Consider the following 19899-nt stretch of genomic DNA (forward strand, 5'->3'; position numbering starts at 1 on the left):
ATGGCTCAGCACCTGTAGTTCACTTGTGCCGTCTCTGCATCACACTTTTACCTCCTTAGTAATCACTAATAACTCATAATCAGTCTTGATCTATGGCTGTTCCGGATCCTTAACTAAAATATTTCCTGCTGTTACGACCTGAAGCTTAATCACTTTTAAGAAATATTTGAACATACTGATGTCTGCGTACAGTATATCCACAAACGTATGTATTATTAGGAAAATGTTATTAGCCTTTAAACGGTGTGCTTTGGTGCCCATTTCCTTTAGAAATGCATGAAATAATTAAAAAGTGCAGCATTAAGGTTTTAAACCTTAATCGGTAATCCAACAAGAAGCACGCAGACTTCATCATTTGTATAGATGCGTGCTCACAGCGCGTGATACGAAACAATGCTGAGAATAGTGCTAAAAATACAGCTGTCAAGGTGAAGATGATTGGCTGTTTACATACTAGGCATTAGAACTAACCAGAAATAGTTAAAGTGCTAATGAGGTGATGGTGCTGATCAGAAAAAGTCTTTGCCAAAGTAGTGACAGAGCAGCGTAGTCAAGCCGGCAGGTAAGTTAATAAGATTTGGGTATATGTTTACTGATGAAGTGGGAAAGGCAGCAGGCTTGCACAATGTACAGTGGGTTTCCTGTGGAAATAAGAGACAGAAACAACAGCCCCACCCATGCAAAAAGTGTTGTGCATGTGTGTGAGGTATACAGTACACGTTGTGTTCTCATTGTGGTTGTAGTCAATGAAGATAAGTAATTCAGCTTGTCCTGTAACACTTGATGATACTTTTCTATCATTCATAAGGAACAGCACAGATTTGTTATAAGAGCAGAAGTTCAGGGAAAGGACTAAAATATGCAGAGCAGGTGGTCCTCCAGGAGCGAGTTTGAGAACCACCAGCATTGAGGTTGTACCAAATGGCCTTACACACTATCACACACATTTACACACTCAATAATCTGCAAGTCAGCAGGAAAAAACAAACAATGTAAGGACAGCTGAGTGAATTCTAAAGTTAAGCATTTGTGGTAATAAGTATCCAATATGTCCTTAATATATTCAGTAATCATAATTGTAATCATAATAATAAAGCAGTTTATTTATATAGGCGCTTTTCTAGTCGCCCAAGATCATACAGGCAATTAATAAAAAACATCGAGTGTTAAATAACAGTAAAAAATATTTAATAAAACGATTGACCGAGTTATCACCTAAAAATAGATACAGTAAAGATTGGGATAAGCACTTCCGTGTAAATAGACGTGACGACTTAAGATCTGATTTTAATGTGGTTGGAATGTCTGTTTTACGGATGCATATTCAGTGTATGTACATACACATAGTGCATTTCCAGTAAGTTAAAAGATGATTATGAGTGAATGAATTAATAAGAAAATTGCGTCATGGCTGCTTGCAACACCTTGCTCAAAACTTGTCAGTTACACGGTACAAATAAATCACACTTAGCAGGATTTCTCTGGTTTAAGAGATCCTATCAGCTACAGTAAAGAGCAGAAACGGATTTCATAAAAGCTACCAACTCGGGAGAGAAAACGTTGGCAGGTGAGATGAGTCGATTCTATCATCCAAGCAGTTTGTATGCATTAAGAAATCTTGACTGTTCTTGTATTCAGCGTTCTCATCACAAAAAGTCGACTTGCACCTCCAGGTTTCGGGGTCGAATCTCACCTTAGCTTTCTGTAGTGAGATTCTACTTTGTTTTCCTTTTAAAGACATGCAGTCTAGGTTGATTGGCTTTTTCAGATTGTCTGTAGTGTGTGATGATCATGGCTGTAGTGTATCGTTTTGTCATTACTAAACTTCTACTATAGAGTCTGGGTATTCCCGTGGGAGAGCTGGAGGAGGTGACTCGGGAGACAGAGGTCAGAGCTTCACTGCTTAGACTGCCACCTCCACGCCTCGGACATGGACTAGTGGTAGAAAATGAATGGATACGATAAATATCAATTGAATTACTTTACTATATTCTGCACAAAGTGTAACATGGACATGGTTTTCATGGAATGACCGAATAACGCCCTTATTCAAGCAGCATACATTGAAGATAATGTAAAAATGAGTGCTGGCATTTTTAATTTGGCTCATGATGCATAAATTAGCCTAATGTTAATAAGAGTGACCGATGTTTTCCTTTAGGCTATGTGCTAACTTAATGTCGAAAATGTTTGCAGAGCAGTATAAAGTGCAGTGTGTAGGAATTTAGAATCAGGTCTTCCATAATGCGGTTCTTTATAAAAGAAGGATGGGAATATCCACACTTCTCATCCCATAAAATATAACATTCTCTGTTTTGTTCATCCAGTTGCATCAGGTCTATTGACCTGGCTTGACCTTTGATTTTTTTTTGCCCTGATGTCTCTATAGGCATGACGTTCAGGCCATCTGCCCTCTGACCCAAGCTATGCAGAGGAAGCCCTTGCCCCAGCTGGGTTCTATTCATATGGCACAACTATCATGATTAATGCAGGTCTATCCACCTGCTGCACTCATACCGCTCTAGTGCATCTTCTTCGCAGTATAGCGCACGCCGCAGGGAGGAGACGTTCTCGGCTACAGCCGCTGAGTGTTAAAACTGCATTCTTGCCGCATGTAGTGTTGATCGTCTGAGTTAACACACTGGAGTCAGCTCGACATCTAATCAACACCATCCTAAATATAGAAAGATGTAGTAAAGTGTCTGAGGGTTTTTTAGCGTTGTTGAAGGTGTGGATTCATTTTTAGTTACAACGCGTATCTGAAACTGTAGCAGAAATACTCAATTTATATTCATGCACTTGATAGAATGTGTTGGTGTTTTCTTACTAACGGACTTAGCTCGTTCACTGCAACTTGTATGGCAGATGCATCCCATCAATTTAGTCATCATAAACAGATTAAGAAAATGCATTTAAGAAAGAAAAACATTCAACTGTGTATATGGTGATGGGGAGGTTCATTAAACATTTATGGAAGGAGACGTGGCGTTGAGACAGTATTTTGTAATCTTGACAGAAATGTCTTTGAGACAGGAGAGTCTGCTCTTTACGCCAAGCTGTGTTGTTGGATTTTTATCTTCGTAAGGGAGAAAAGAGGCAGTGAAGGGAGTGGCTGTTTATATGCATTTAAATAACTTATTTTTTGGTCCTTAATTTATAAATGAAAGTTGGCAAATCTCTGTGGTTTAACGAATAATACTCTTCATGGGGTGCATTAATAGAAAAATAATCCACTTTAGGCTGATGACAGAAGCTGCACAACAGCCAACAGAGACGTTATAGGATTTTAATTTGTGCACATCAGTGTTACTGTCACACTGTCTGAATATCAGATGAAAGCACACAACTTCTCACAATCTCATACATCTTGTAGGTGTTGTCAGCCAGTTAGTGATCGCTGGGACTGCACGATCGTTCAGCATTGCTGCAGCATCATAAACCATGTATCCAGGTCCACTACCGTTCACTAGGTTTAAAATACAGTCCTAAGCTTTTGTTGAAGGAAGAAGATGAAGATATAATCAAGGTATTTACATCTCTAAAATTGTAAGAAGCAGCTAAACTTATACTACTGGTGCAAAACTGAACATGCAGGGCGTCATATGCAAAATCTGTCCAGAGCATTACAGATCTAAGTTGCGACTAAAATTGATAATCAATTTGGTTGGCAACAAAATTAATTGTCGATCCGTTCATGATGTCATCGCTCTTGATTCTGACTGGAGTGAGTTAAATAATAGCATGATGGCAAACACCTTCACAAGCAAAAAATCTCCTAAGTGTGAACATTTCACTCTTAACTTAAGCAAAACAGCCGCTACAAACAGAGAGAGAGAGACGTTCCGCTGGCAGGTTTTTATTTCCAGTTCCTCAATTAACCTTTTGAAGTGAAATTCAAACACGCGCACTATGGCTAGCTTTACAGTGCTGCACTCGCGTTCTCTCTCACGCTATTGAACTCTCTACTCATAAGCTCATAAAAAGTAATTAAAAATAAAATGATGTCTTCATCTTTATTATCTGCGTTGTTAAGACTTGCACGAACAACCTCACTATAAATTTAAAAGTTGGTAGCTTAATAAGAGCTATTGAGTAAATGTGCCATTTTTAACCCGATTAATCGTTTCAATCATCGAAAGATCAATCAATTATCAAAATAGTTGATATATTAATTGCAGCCCTACTGCGATGGTAAATTCAATTAAATTTTATTTGTATAGCGCTTTTAACAATTGTCATTGTCGCAGAGCAGCCTTATACAATCAAAAGAATTATTTAAGTTTGTATGGATTGTGAATGTGTATAAATCAAAATGGTCAGATAGATAAATACTAATTGACCTACAATAAGAATGCACAGGAATGTTTGTAACTAATATAATTAATATACTCAGTAACAGATGCTAATGCGATAATAAAAGTACTTGGATGTATGTATATGTACTTGGACTAATCCCACCGCCCCCCAAAGAAACAAAAAAAAACTTTCCCAACTGTGTTTGACTGATGGCGCTTAGTTAGTAACCTAGTAACCCAGTGTAAGCATCTAGCCAGTGACGGAAACTTCAAAGTACCCTTTGTAAGTTGCTCTGGATAAGAGCGTTTGCTAAATGCTTAAAAGTAAATGTGTAACATACCCTGGGTGCAGTAATAATGAATGTGATGGGATTGATTTTGACGAAACACAACAGTGTAGGAAGCATCGTACTATGCGGTTAGACGATTATTAATTGATCATCGATCGAAACTGCTGATTGATTATGGAACGGTTACAGAATTTAGAAATGTGTTATTTTTTTACAGCAAGTGAACCTGCCACTTTTCTTAGTGGACACTTTAGATTTCTGGGTAATTGTTTATGATTTGCGGGCGTCAGGGAGCCTCTTATCAATACGCGAGAGACTTGGGATGACGATAATCGATAAAATAGCAATAAAATCATAAACAATTTTAATGTTCCTGTGTGTGTGTGTATGTGTGTATGTATATGTGTGTGTGTGTGTGTGTGTATGTACGTATATATATATATATATATATATATATATATATATATATATATATAAACTTTTAATTGAATACTGACATCTAGTATAGTATAACTGGGTTTAAATGATGGAGAAGAAATCTCCCAACATGAAAAAGGCTTTTTGTTCTTTTGCATTCTCTCTCATCTGTTTGTTTAGTTCTTTTGCATTCTCCCTCATCTGTTTTTTTAGACTTGTCTTGTCTCTCTTTCTATTGGCTGTGTGTCCTGTCACTCACCGTGTATGTGGACTTCTTTTATCGCGCCGCTAACACAGTCAATATTACTGCGTCGTCTGGGTGACTTAACTGCCCCGTAACATCATATTACAGAGAAATTGATTTCCCCTGCCTGGTAGTGTTCTGGTTATTTCTAACACAGAAATTCTTTGCACTCTAGCTTTAATTCGGTATGAAATCCCTGGGAAGTACACAGAGTGTATTTGGGGAAACCCTGAACCACAGATGAGTCATACAGTGATACAGCAGTCATACAGCAGGATTGATAGTGCTGAGGTAGTGCCGTTATCAAAAGTTACGCGTTAGTCATAGCTCTGACTGCGTAGCGATCTGAAACCAGCAGTTAGACCTCAAATATAGTGTAAACATGTATATTTGACTGTGTCAAGAGTACTGGAGCTGCATCCTCCAATGATCTTAACAACACGGGAAGCAAACGTACTCTACAGCACACAAGCCTTTCTAAGTGTGAATACACGGGCTCCTTGCTAGTTGGTTATGAAAAAAAAAAAAATCTGTCTTTTGTGTGTTTACTCTGTATTTGTATTAGTAGTCTTTAATCGTCTACATTTTAAATGTAATAAAGCATAAGTAAGGGGTTTTAGATTCCTCTGGCTCTTTCCCTCATCGAGGAGCACAGCATGTGCAGAGTGTGTTCTGTGTCACGATCTCCTCTGAAGATTGAGGACAGGATCAGTCATTATGGTAAATTAGATATGCTGAGCGAAGCGCCCACACACAGTACACATTAAAAGTACACATTTGCTCTCTCTCTCTCTCTCTCTATATATATATATATATATATATATATATATATATATATATATATATATATAATCTTTTTTTTTTTTTTTTTTTTTTAAAGAGGACACCGGAGGGAAAAATCTAAATTATATAAATTATACAAATTAAATTATAAAGGAAAATAATCATGCTAATAATCATAATAATTTTTTTTCCTTTTTTCGTAAGGCCACCAAGTTTCCACTGTTGGGTCCTTGAGCAAGGCCCTAAGCCCTCAACTGCTTAGATGTATAATGGAGAAAAAGATCTGTGTAAGGGCGACTTACATCTTTATCTCATCTTTAATATGATTTCACATTCAAATGGCGTGAATGTAAATTGTTGTGGCAAAGATGTTACTCTGAAGGGTCAAATTATTGGCCTGTGTCAAGCAAAGTAAACAACTAAGAAGATTACTTAGAAGATTTTTATTTCATAACCCCCTCCCCCCCTGAAGCATGCTGCATCATTTTCACACACGGATCGGGCACCACAGAGTCCAGACCTTAACCCCATTGAGAATCTTTGGGACGGCTGGAGAAGGCCTTACGCAGCTGTCCAACTCTCCAAACATCAATGCGAGATCATGGAGAGAAATTAATTTGGCTCTGGACAGAAATAAATGTTGTGAAATTGAACAAGCTTATTAAAACAATGTCGTAATCAAAGCATTTTTTTTTTCTTTTGGCCAGACTCATGTGCGGAGACAGACACACACACACACACACGCGCGCGCGCACAAGACTATGATAGACATGTTAGACTGTGAGATACCTTCAACCTTGACAGGTTGAAGGTCTTTTAACTTTGAGATAAGAGTTTGTGTGTGCCTGTGTGTGGGGAGAGAGAGAGAGTTTGTGTTGGCTCTTGGCATTAAAAGCAACAGCTCAGCAGCATGAGAATCTAAGCGACCTGGTAAGAACCTAAACAACTCCAAATCTTGATAATATACAGTAAGCTTAATAGGAAATTCCATGAAACTGCATAGCTTTTTGACTAATTGATGTTTTTTAGTGTCAGTAAGTTAAGAACGTTGTCTATTTTCTCTTTAAACCTCTTCGATAGGTGATAACGGTCTAACTTTTTTTTCCCCAGTACAACCCAGTTCACAGTGCTGTTTTACCATGATGGCATGACAGCGCTTTGACAATGGCACAGAGTCACGACAGCGACTGCACCATCGCAGTACAAGGGTTTGTTTGTGTTTTTGTTTAGTATTGGCTACATGGATCAAACGCTGCATCGCTATGATGATATGCTTGTTGTTTTCTATTCTTCTCCAAGGTCAGACAAAATACTGAACATCAGTCGATTCTTATCTGTACGGTTTGTTTGTTTCTGCTTCCTTTTTACTTGGTCACATAATTTTCTTCCTGCTGATAAAATGCAACATATTTGCGTTCGTGATAGATCTTCAGCCACTTGGTTTGACTCAGAATAAAAAAAAAAAAACCTTAAACTGTGCTTTGTTTATCCATGGGTGAATCATTTGTAGAGGAAGCCACGTTTAATGCACTCTGGACTTGACGAAACAAAAAGAAATGCGTCTTTTTTTTATTGCATGGAGTGTAATATAAATGCTAAAGGACTTTGAAGCATGTCTTTGAGGATTTATTATTTAATTGAATACATTTGTATTGGATTTCAGGGATGAAGCTGTGGTTTAATATGTGGGGTGTTTTGATCATCGATTCAGGAATTTTGATATATATATATATATATATATATATATATATATATATATATATATATATATACAAACACACACACAGGTATATAAACCCCTTCTAGACTGATGCTCTCCCAGCTTTTCACTAGTTCTTGGATACCATCAAGGTATCCTGAAAGTCTGAAACGCTGGCCACCCAGGAACTGCTTTAATGGCCCAAACATGTGGAAATGGCTTGGTGCGAGGTCAGGACTGTACGAGGGATGTGGCAATAACTCCCTGCCGAGTCCCTGTAATGTGCAAGTGGTGTTTTCTAGGATTGGGCTTTCCACTCAGTAATCGTGCATGGAAACCACCGCAATGGCCGCCAAGCCGGGATCGTCATTTAGGGATGTACGACCTTCGTTAAAATGTTTGCACCGTTCAGATGTTTTATTGTGACTAAGCGTCTCATCGTCGTACTGTGCCTGAAGTCTTCTTTAAATGTTAGTCCATTTTATGTCTTAATTCATGAGAAATTTCATCACAAGTCCCATTTTATCTTGAATGCCCCTTGTAACAAGCACAATCTGATTTTGTTTTTTTTTTCTTTAAACTTCGGACTGTATTTAGTTGTACTGATTCATCAGAAAGGGCTTTCCCAAATAACCGACTCTTAACTGATTGGAGAACTGTGACAGTAGATTGTATCACACCACAACAGTCATGCAGCTGACCTCCTTATTGAAATCGTCAGCACAAACAGAAACGCCTGTACCTGCAGACTGCCAGGGTTTAAAGCTTACAGTCCCAGTTTCTTATTGTGCAAAATGTACAGGCTTAAGCCTCAGTCACTCGGCAGGGTTTTCATGGCTGTTTAGGTTTCTGTCTGAGATTCTCGCTCGCATGATACCTGAGCAAAGTGTGGGTAAATGTTTGTAGGAGTTACATGAAATTATAAAAGTGAGCTAAACAGGCCCAAGATCACAGCAAGGTCAAATGTCTGGAATTGTTACATGGTTTTTCTAGTAGCTAAATTCCAGTTTTAAGTACCTTTTTTGTTCTAGTTAGACCAGTCGTTTTGGATGAAGAGGAATTCCCATTGATGCCCCTGGCATGTCAAATTTTACTTATAGGTCCAAATACTGCTACTTTTAGCAAAGTCGAAGTGGATTTACAGTACAATGATAACCTGTTACTCTGGGTAAATCTAATTTAAACAATATTTAGACTTCCATAAACATAAATGGAAAATGTGTAGGCTTTTCATTATGAAAGTGTACACCATCAATTTGATGTCATCCATCAAATCTGCATATTTATGCCTTTGACTAATCTCGATATTAGTTGCTCATAATTTTTTGAATACACCGATCAGCTATAACATTATGGCTGCTGAGAGGTGACGTGAATATCATTGATTATCTTGTTACAATAACATCTGGAAGCAGGTGTGATGTATAGTAGACAGCAATTTAACATGTTGAGGTATAAAAAAATGGACGGGATTTAAGTGACTTTCAATAGGGACAAATGGCGATGACTGGACGACTGAATCAGAGCAACTGCAAAACTGCAGCTCTTGTGAGATGTTCTCAGTCACTAACGGTCATGACGGGTCAAAAGCGCTCCAAGGAAGGAAAACCAATGAACCGGTGATGGGTTCATGGGCAGCCAAGACTCATTAATATAATGTACAGCTATTATAAGCCTTTAGAGTCATTTTCCTTTTTGTGAGTCCTTGAGAACTTTTAAATCCATGTCAAAGTACCATAAAAATAGAGAGTTGATAAGACTAAATGCGAGTGCATTTATGAAGATTTAACAGATATTTTTATAGACTTGATGTTAGGATTTAAAAGTCCTTTTACAAGTGCATATTAACCATGTTTCTAACACTTTTAAATAATTAATATCTCACCCGAGAAGCTACATACTGTATGACTGTTATTGTAGTACAATCTGCAGTAACCTGTGCTCCACTTCTCAAAGACCTGCATGAACTCTGAGTCTGAGATCACTGAAACATTCAACTCGCAACCTTCAATGGTTCCTTCAGTTCTGTCGCCCTCAGTGCCTCTCATCAAATGTGTAACCGGACTCTTAGCTAGGGAGCGCTGGCCCCTGCTCTTTTTTTCCGAGATCAGATTTCTGTGTGTGTGTATGCACTGTGAGCTAATTCAGCTGCATACTAATAGCTTTCATGTCTGTTAGGGCAACCTGCTACCTGTTTGTGTGGCCCTTTAAACATTAGTGTTGGCTTTTCTGCCTTATCAGTTCACTCACTCACTCATTCTCTAGATCGCTTACCCTTGTACAGGGTTGTGGGAGGCCTGGAGCCTATCCCAGGGGACTCGGGGCACTAGGCAGGTTACGCTCCCTGGATAGGGTGCCAATCCATCGTAGGGCTCAAGCACGCGCACCCTCACTTGCACATTACGGCGATTCAGAAACGCCAGTGTCATTTAAGGGGGAGAGTGAAACAGAGTACCCGGAAGGAGACCCATAAGCACTGGGAAGAAATTACACACGCAAAAACCTGTTGGTCTGTTATTAAAATCAACCGATTAGCCATAACTACCTAACATACGCAGAATCCCACAGCCACAAGTGTGAAGGTTGTTATAACAGTTCTACATGTAGATCCACAATATTAATGCCCAGGTTTTGCAGAGGGATGCGCATCTGTTCGTGGTGATTGTGTCCACATACTTTTGGACATAATGAGGTTTTTAAAGCAAGATGTCCACAATATGTCATGGTGTTTGGGAGTCTGTTTCCCTGCTGAAAACTCGTGTATAGACGTGTAGACTGCCAATCAGACTGAACATGCTGAAGGCTCTGACCAGAAAAGTGCACAAAATGTCAGAGCTTCTGGAGCCAAGACTGTTTGCATACGTAATATATTATTATTATTATTATTATTATTATTATAGAAGTGTGTTGACATTTTTACCACTGTAGGACGTGACTTTGTACCTTGTAAACTCAGGCCTAGCTACACATACTATGTTTACCTGCAGTTTTGAGTGATTGTAAGCCAGGATGTCTTTTTATATCTGAAATATTAAGTTTATACACCCATGAAGTAGTAGTACCCTGTTACCTGGACATGTCATGTCTTAGGGCTATGCTTGTGTACATAAATCAGTGTGTTTCAATTCATTAAAGGAATTTTGAACTGTAGAAAATTTTCTGGAGTGGAAAAGTGGATAAATCAAAAATACTGTACATCTGACTATACTGTGTAAGAAAGCATGCTTTGGTCGCCAAGAAATGTTTTAATGTTGCCCCAACCTCAACAAAAATCAACAAGCTGTTGGTCAGTTCTTCAGCTGTGAGCGGTGCAGTAAACAGGATAGCTCTGACATTTTTGCGCTGTTTATTTTGCCTTACTTCCCTTGATAGGAAGACGAGGGTAAATAATAAATTTCGGAGCCAGGGGTAGCTCAATGTGTTAAAGCTCTGACTTACTGATAAGAAGGTCAGCAGTTCAAGCCCTGGCTCCACCAAGTTGCCGCTCTTGGGCCCTTGAGTAAGGCCCCTAACCCTGTCTGCTCCAGGAGCGTGCCGTCTAATGGCAGACCCCAAAAGTCTGAAAGTAAATTAAAAGTTTTTTCAGAAAGTCAGTAAGGAGACTTCCTTTTTTTTTTTTACATACTGTACAGTGGTGGCAAAAAGTAAAATTTTGTATTTCATGACAATATAGACAATAAGAATAATTTGTTACTTAATGCAATGAAATTGCTTTAAACAATATCAAGTCTTTTATTCTTTAAAACCTGCTAAATACTGAGTCAAAAAGACTTCTGCAATATCCTGGTGTCACTCGCTCAATGCATGTCTGATTAATCGCATCCTGAAGCTCAAAAATTTGCCCCAGAAGTTCTCTCGAGATTTCCCTAGTTTTAGCCATTTTTTTGGACAGCGGTGGACGCCCCAGCTTCACAAAGCTTAAAGTCCTTCCATATATGTATTTTTATCCATTAACTAAACCTACTGATTTAAATTAGTACAACTCTCCAGCCAGATAAACGAGATTGAATCAGTGACATCACCTGATTTGTGCACAGAGAGAACTTTACTACATGGCACATGGTCTTTTAATACTTTTGCTCAGCGCTTTACTTATCTGCCAAGGAGCTATGATAAACTCAAGTGTCTTTGTAAAGTGTCTGGGCTGCTGTTTTTTTTTTTTTGTTTTGTTTTACCGCTCTCCAAAGCATTTAATTCATCTTCCATAAACTCTTATTCTCTTCCTGCAAATGGGATTTGAAAGGCTATTTTAAAGAAGTTCTTAAGGACCAGTTCAAACGATCTCATTTTCATTCCTCCTTCCATCAAGTATTGTTTCTTACAAGGGACAAAGTAGTCGCTGATTAATGTCGAGTAAATGCATTTTGAAAGAACTGTAATCTTATCCGCTCATGTTTTGTCTGTCAGTTGATTTGTAATTTATATATTTATTTTTTTTAAAGGTCAGATTTCATAGAAAACTCTCAGTAAAGACAGTGCTACTTTTTACAGTAGAGGTTTGAGTGAGAATGTTGCCCAAAAGGAAGGAACTTTATTTTACTGGTGCAACATTCTAAATCTGACTCAGTTGTTTTTTTTCGTAGTGGATGGATGTTTAATCTTTGGTAGTAGTGTTGGGGTAGTGTTGGGGTAGTGTTGGGGAAGTTACTCAAAAAAAGTAATCTACTACAAATAACTAATTACTACTTTAAAATTGTAATTTGATTACATTACTGATTATTACATGTAAAAAGTATTCAGATTATCAATTACGTACGTTACTTTTAAGTTACTTGAAAAAAAAAAAAAGGTGTCGTGCGCCTCCCTACATAGGTGTGTATGTAGGCCTACCCCTAGCGAATCTGTTACATTAAATGTAAAACTATAAATCTCTCCGACAATGGATTACAGCGCATGCTCGTCAACTGATGCTGCCGCGCAAAACGTGATTTTTAAATGCATTTTGATACATTTTTTAAACACTACATTTGTAATTGTCGTGTATTGACATTGGTAACTGTAATCAAATTACATGCATTTATAATGCGTTACATTACTGCGTTATCAGGAAAAGTAACACAATCACACAGTAACGTGTTATACCCAACTCTGTTTGGTACAAATGAGAACCTTTTATATGTTGCACTGGTTTTGGTGATTCTTTGTTTTTATCGTATGTGATGGTTTGATTTTTTTTTTTTTTCGTTTTTCAACAAGTTTATACCAATTTTAAATTAGATGCATGATGTCTTTAAAATTCCCTTAAAATTCAAGACATTCAGGAAAGCAGACTTGAGTGTGTAAAAGCAGTCCAACACCTCGACTACAGTACTTCAGCCATGCCATTTATCTTTTCTTCTTTTTGTTACCGTCTCTGGAAATCATTCACTCTAAAACAGCCATGGAAACCTTGTCCACAGAACCCTCATGTTTTGTCTCGCTGGTGGTGCTCCGTTTCCTGCAGGTTGTTGGAGACTGATAGCAAATCCCTGCGTTCGGTGAACGGCTCTCGGAGGAACAGTGGCTCCTCGCTGGTGTCCAGCTCCTCAGCCTCTTCCAACCTCTCGCACCTGGAGGAGGATTCGTGGATCTTATGGGGACGCATCGTCAACGAGTGGGACGATGTGCGCAAGAAAAAGGAGAAACAACTAAAGGTAAAACCGCAAAGATTCCATTTTTATTAATTGTGTTTGTTTTTGATCATTGTACATCTGCAAAACCTTTTTTTGTGCCACACATTAGTGGTAGAACTTGCTTCATTTTTTTGGTGGCTTAATAAATGATTGTCTTGCAACATGTTTTGCATAAACGCCACACATTTAAATGTTCATGTCAGTTGTGAAACTTAAACTTTTCCTGTTCATTTAGGTCCTGCACATAAGGCCTTTCCAAATAAAGTATTTGCATGTACATATTCGCACACCCATAATATTTCATATATGCTCAAGTAAACCAAGAGCTTGCAGAACAAACCTAGACACACTTCACGTGAACATGGCTGTTATAGTAAAGCTAAGCTCCTAAAACAACAGATTATTCACACAGACGTAAATAACCTGACTAATGAGTTCTGCAGCAACTGCACTGTTTTGTCAGCTCTTGTCAGCAGTATGACTTAAGAGCAAATCTACTTACCTCGCTCAATTAACGGCCATTTATCTTGTTTACTTTTTTTAATTAGTAGTAGATAAATACATGAAAAGAAGGTAGATTTCTCATAAAGTATGATATATTTTTAGTACAGGAGATGCATTATGAGTAGTAGGTACCCTGGGATGAAGGTTAACATTGAGACAGGTTAAGATGGAACATGGCATTGGTTATAGATCAGATTCTTGGTCTCTGTGTGTGGGTGTACGTCTACAAATAATAAATATTGAGAGAGCTCTACTGGCTCAAATAAAAAAAAAAGTAAAACCTTTTCTTGATCAGTAATCCAGGGATGTCCTTCAGAGAACCAGTGATACTGCAGCTTTATTTTAATCCTCTTGCTCTAAAGCACTGGATCTGTGTCGAGCGTGGTTTTGGGACAGTTTAGGGCTGTTTCATCGTCGCTGTCCTTTCTCCTGAAATCTGTGAATAAGATTAGTTTTTTGAGTCATCTAACATTTTTGATAAACTTGCAGACTTTGAGTGTTAGAAATGTCAGGATGTAACCAGTGTGGTGAGCAAAGTTGCTGAGTTTGTGTCTGCGCAATTAGTGTGTTTGTATAGACAAGAGTGTGTCTGCATGCATGTCTGTCCACCTGTGTGCATGTTTGATATGTATGTGTGTGGGTGTGGACTTCAGTTGCAGTTTTTTATTGGATTGATGTAGATCTTTCGCAGTTTGAGTCAGTATCCTCTACGTTAGTTTAATAAAGTCATGTCAGCAGGAAAACTCTGGGCCACTGCTGAGCATCTCAGACCAGCCTATACTTTATTTAGAAGCATGAAACTGCATTATCATGGAAGAGAGACAGTGTTTGGCAAACAGCAGGATGCAGAAGCGCTACAATAAGTATTAGAGGGCCAAACCTGCATTCATACTGGGAGCTTTATTAAATTTAATAATAATAAAAAAAAAAAAAAATTGCCCTACATCATCTGAATCACTTTTGTATCCTGACTCGAGCTTGCTACGGTTGCCATGGTTTCAGTGGTATTACCTAGCTAATGTAAAAAAAAAAAAAAGAAGCAGCCAGTATTTACAAACATTATAAAACTGTTTCCCGTACTTAACTATGTTCACGTGGTAAAATAATTACAAGTTCTTAATAAATTATCATCATACTCGCCCAAGATCCTTACACAAAAAAGTATGAGTGGCGTTCTACAGTGAGGAAAACCATCTAACCGACTTCCTCTCCCATCGCTTTTCACTTCTCATGTTGTCCGTGGTGTCAATGGTGTCTTTTGCTTCACACCTCCAGGAGTTGGTCAGGAAGGGCATCCCGCATCACTTCCGGGCGATAGTCTGGCAGCTTCTCTGTAGCGCCCAGAATCTGCCCATAAAGGACCAGTACTCGGAACTGCTGAAGATGACGTCGCCCTGCGAGAAGCTGATCCGCAGAGACATCGCCCGTACATACCCCGAGCACGAGTTCTTCAAGGAGAAAGACAGCCTGGGCCAGGAGGTGCTCTTTAACGTCATGAAGGTATGCTGTTTTAACTTGGTTTACTGATTCAGAATTTAATTGCTTTTATTCTCAGCTGCCACTTGCTGCCACTCCTGATCACAGCTGCTGTTTAGTATACCAGAATAAGCTAAATAACTTTCTTCATTTTAGGTCTCACGCAGCATTGAATCGACACTCATTGGCACTTCACTAGGTACACCTGTTCCTCTTTTTGTCAGAGCCAGTATCTAATCAGCAGCTCCTAGCATTTTAGCATGTAGGCATGGTCAAGACGATCTGCTGAAGATCAAACCGAGCATCAGAATGGGGAAGAAAGGCGATTTTGAATGTGATCTGGTTGTTGGGCTGGTCTGAGTATTTTTGTATTTGCTGATCTACTTGGATTTTCATGCAATGGGTTCTCTGGGGGGAAAATGCGTTAAGAATGAGAATGGCCTGACTGGTTTAAGCAGGTAGAAAGACAATAGCAACTCAAATAACATCTCATTACAACCAAGGTATGCCGAAGAGCATGTCTGGATTCAGCACGTCGAACCTTCAGAACGTCGTCTGCCAATTGAGCATTGTTTAAATGCCACAGCTTACCTAAGTATTATTGCCAAGCATGTCTATTCCTTCATGACCATAGGATAACATGCCATGTCGCACAGTGAAAAAAATCTTCCAGAAAATTTATGCTACGAAGAATTAAAGCAGTCCTGAAAACAAAAGGGGGTCCAACCCCGTACTAGCAAGGTGTGTATGTCATGAGATGGCCAGTGAGTATAAGTATTGCCGTTGTAACTGCACTACCAAGGACATCAGCATGGAGACAGTCATTGACTTTATCACAGGAATCATGTTATACATCAACGACCAACGAATTGGCACCAGGGTTGCCAGGTTATTTTAATCTAAACATGTTTATTGTCAACCACATCTGATCACATCATATCCTGGTCTTATAATAAAAGCTATTAAGTCTATGTATACTATGCGTCCAGATGTAACCGTATTACAGACTGACATAGTGCTTTTTCAAACCAAGCTTGGCTTTTTAACAGTAACAAGAACATAATATCTGGAAAAATTCTGCACCCATGGACACGATGGTTCTTGATCGATTAGCATTAAAAAGTCCTTTTTATAGCGAGTCCTGCATTTTAACAAGCACTAGAAATGTTTTTTTTTTTTTTTTTTTTTTTTTTTTTTACAGACCACACAACTCCTAGTGTCATCATGTTATCTTTTGTTTTGTTGACTGAAGCTCTGCTGTCTGCTGACAGTGTCTTGCCTAGTTCCTCTCTAATTTCCCCTCTATTCCAGCTGATTCAGGAAAAACGCACTTTCGGTTCTTAACTCGACACAGTGTGAAGAAGGGGTAGATTTGACTATACTAGAGAAATGCTGGTTCTCATTTTGTAGTAAAGTTAAAGTCATGCTAATCTGAACTAAATAACCCTTTCAGATTTGCACATTTTTTTTTGTAATGCTGAAACTTTTGTAATCATTTTCCTAGATTGCTTCCTTCAGTATATAACAGATTACCAGTTTGACTAAAGATTTTCACTTAAACGTGTGTGTACTGACGACATAAATAAGCTGTTTAGTCTATCCATCATAGTACATTGTACATAGGAACACATGAACTCTCATTAGACATGAAGATTTTTTTCCTAAATGACTTATTATTAATTCTTGTGTAAACGATTGATAAAATAATTAGTTTTGCATCCACTTTCATCAATTAAATGTGAATCAAAACATTTATGCTCAATGTGTTTTATGTTTGTCTGGGTTTTCTCATTAACTTTATTGGCACCGTAAAAAAATATATTTCCTAAAAAAAACAAAATTCTATATTTTGTCTAATAAGTTAACATTGATGCATGTTTGGGGGGTTTAATTAATCTCCATTGTCAGTGATTGTACAGATGTAAGTGTAACTGTATTCTTTGCTCTTAAAATTTCGCAGTCTATCTCTTTTAAATCTGGTTTAAAGAGTTCTGAATTGCTTTGTGGCTTGAACTCATTTCATTTGGGCTCACTTCCTGTTGTTTCAGGCCTACTCACTGGTGGACAGGGAAGTAGGATACTGTCAGGGCAGCGCGTTCATTGTCGGCTTGCTGCTCATGCAGGTGACCACTATAATAAAACTTAAATAGAATAAACTAAGAACTAATGCAACATTAAATGTACCATGTCTGGGCTAAAGTGTACTTTACTTGTACAACTTGTATGTCTTTTATATAATTTATTTTTTGTAAATTTACCCAGACATAGCAATGTAAATGTTGTAAAATCTAGAGACGTGTGTTCTTTTTTTTGTTAGATGCCAGAAGAGGAGGCGTTCTGCGTGTTTGTAAAGCTCATGCAGGATTACCGTCTGAGGGAACTGTTCAAACCCAGCATGGCAGAATTGGGTCTCTGCATGTACCAGTTTGAATATATGATTCAGGTAAGTAGTGAAAGCATCTTATGTTCTTTACACACTCCATGCATAACCCGAGAGAGACAGAACCTTTTTTTTTTTTTTAATCCACGTTTACACAGGAGGCTCAATATGTCTACCCTAGAATATAGTGTATGGAATTCAAAGAACTAGAGTTTATTTATATAAAGTATATTTATATTTTTCATAAGTATTCACTCCTTTAATCTCTTCCACCGTTAAAGCATTATAAAGTGATATAGCACAAGCATAGTTTATTGGTAAAAAATTGGTAGCGCTAAGGAGATGCCTTTTTGTTTGTCACACATACACTACAGCAGGAAAAATTATTCGGTTTTTAGCAGTTGAGGGTTGAGAGCCTTGTTCAAGGTCCCAACAGTGGCAACTTGGTGATGGTGGTGGGGTTTGAACCTGGGACTTTCTGATCAAAACCGCTGAACTACCCCTGCTCATCAGTAACTCTGAGCCTTAATCATTTAGACACCCTTGCCTATATGTGAGTGATTTCCATCAGGTGGGAATGGGAAACTGGTCAGGCTTGTCAATAAGATGGATGGAGCCAAATACAAGGCAATCTTAAAAGAACATGTGCTCCTGTATGCCAGAGACTTGTCACTGGTGCAGAGTGTGACCTTCTAATAGGACAATGAGTCTTAGCATACTGCCAAAGCTGTGATCCAGTGGTTTAAAATCAATAAACTCAGTGTGTTAAGGCGGCTCGGTGAAAGCCAGACTTGAATCTGATTGCGGATCGGTGGCAGGACATGGGAACTGATGTTTAAATGTGTTCTTTATCAAATAAGCAATAGATTAGTGATTTTTTTGTTTGTGTTGCAATATGCTATTATATGTATAATTTGCTATAATGCTAGAAAGCAAAAGATACACAGGAACATGAGCCTCTTGCTCCATTTAATGGTGCATACAGTAGGTGATGCAAATATAAACATGGTTTTGATGTTTTCACTGAGTATTTTGTACGCTGCTACAAATACAGCTGTTCTGCAGATGCATGTCCTCAGGAGAATAAAATGTTGCTACAGTTACATACAAGCACTTCCCTGGGAGAGCGAGAAAGACTGATGATTGCTCGGCGTCCTCTTCTCGCACCGGCTCTAATCTCCTTTCTTTTCTCTCCCTCCCAACAGGAGCAGCTGCCTGAGCTGCACATTCATTTCCAGGCCCAGAGTTTCCACACCTCCATGTACGCCTCATCCTGGTTTCTCACCATTTTTCTCACCTCCTTTCCTCTCCCTGTTGCTACAAGAATCTTCGATATATTTATGTGTGAGGTGAGTAAACCTGTACACACATCATACAGGCTGTTTTTATGCAGATGAGTATGTAGTATGAATAATTGAATAGACATTATTAATATTCCCCCACGCCTACTTTCACGTTTGCTGTGTTTTTTCTTTGGTTGTGCACTGCTTTATATTGTAAAGCTCATGGAACTAAGTGTTAAAATGTTAGTAAAGTGTGCCCCCTGTTGGATGGAAGGGTTTATTGCAGACTCTTATTGAAGATGTTTCTGTCCTCCTGTGACCGTAGGGGTTGGAGGTAGTTTTTCGAGTCGGCCTGGCCATCCTTCAGATGAATCAAGCAGAGCTTATTCAGTTGGACATGGAGGGGATGTTACAGGTTTGTTGCGCTTGGTTTATTTTATTTTTGACATTGTGTATATATATGATGGATGTTCGAATCAAACCTGGTCCTGTGATGAAGTTTTTCGTGAATGAAGGAATGAAACTGATTAACATTTTCAGACAACTTAAATGATGAGACTCTTAGCCGCAGTAAAATATCTGAATTGTGCAAACGTTTTAAAGAAGATTGTACGTTTGTGGATGACAAACTTGGCTGATGTGGTTCGGACCAGCTGCAGTCACATTCAGCAAGTGGAACATCTCATCCTTGTCAATCAATGGATAACTTGTTGCCAGCTTGCAGAAAAGATGCATATGTCTGTAGGAACTGTTAAATCATTGATGATCACCTTTTGCACATTACAGGAACCATATAGGGAGTTATTACCACGTTCCTTGCACAGTTCTGACCTCGCTCCATACCATTCCTTCTTGTTTTATGCTCCTGGAAACCTTAGTGTTTCAGACATGAACCAGACAGACTGATCATATCTCC

At 38.5% G+C, this 19899-nt stretch overlaps 1 protein-coding gene across 7 annotated transcripts in view; it reads left to right on the forward strand.

Moving 5' to 3' along the window:
- Window positions 1-19899, forward strand: part of evi5b (ecotropic viral integration site 5b) — a 67174-nt gene that overhangs the window by 17549 nt on the left and 29726 nt on the right. For 6 of the 7 annotated variants that reach the window (XM_053498203.1, XM_053498202.1, XM_053498205.1 and 3 more), the window contains 6 exons: window positions 13172-13361; window positions 15120-15344; window positions 17369-17443; window positions 17638-17763; window positions 18906-19049; window positions 19309-19398. In XM_053498203.1, coding sequence (XP_053354178.1) covers window positions 13172-13361; window positions 15120-15344; window positions 17369-17443; window positions 17638-17763; window positions 18906-19049; window positions 19309-19398 — 850 coding nt within the window. Of the gene's footprint in view, window positions 1-6883; window positions 6960-7139; window positions 7238-13171; window positions 13362-15119; window positions 15345-17368; window positions 17444-17637; window positions 17764-18905; window positions 19050-19308; window positions 19399-19899 lie in introns of those variants that run through there. The other variant, XM_053498207.1, reaches the window with a different exon arrangement.

This window comes from Clarias gariepinus, chromosome 6, assembly GCF_024256425.1.
Source record: "Clarias gariepinus isolate MV-2021 ecotype Netherlands chromosome 6, CGAR_prim_01v2, whole genome shotgun sequence".
Classification (NCBI taxonomy): domain Eukaryota; kingdom Metazoa; phylum Chordata; class Actinopteri; order Siluriformes; family Clariidae; genus Clarias; species Clarias gariepinus.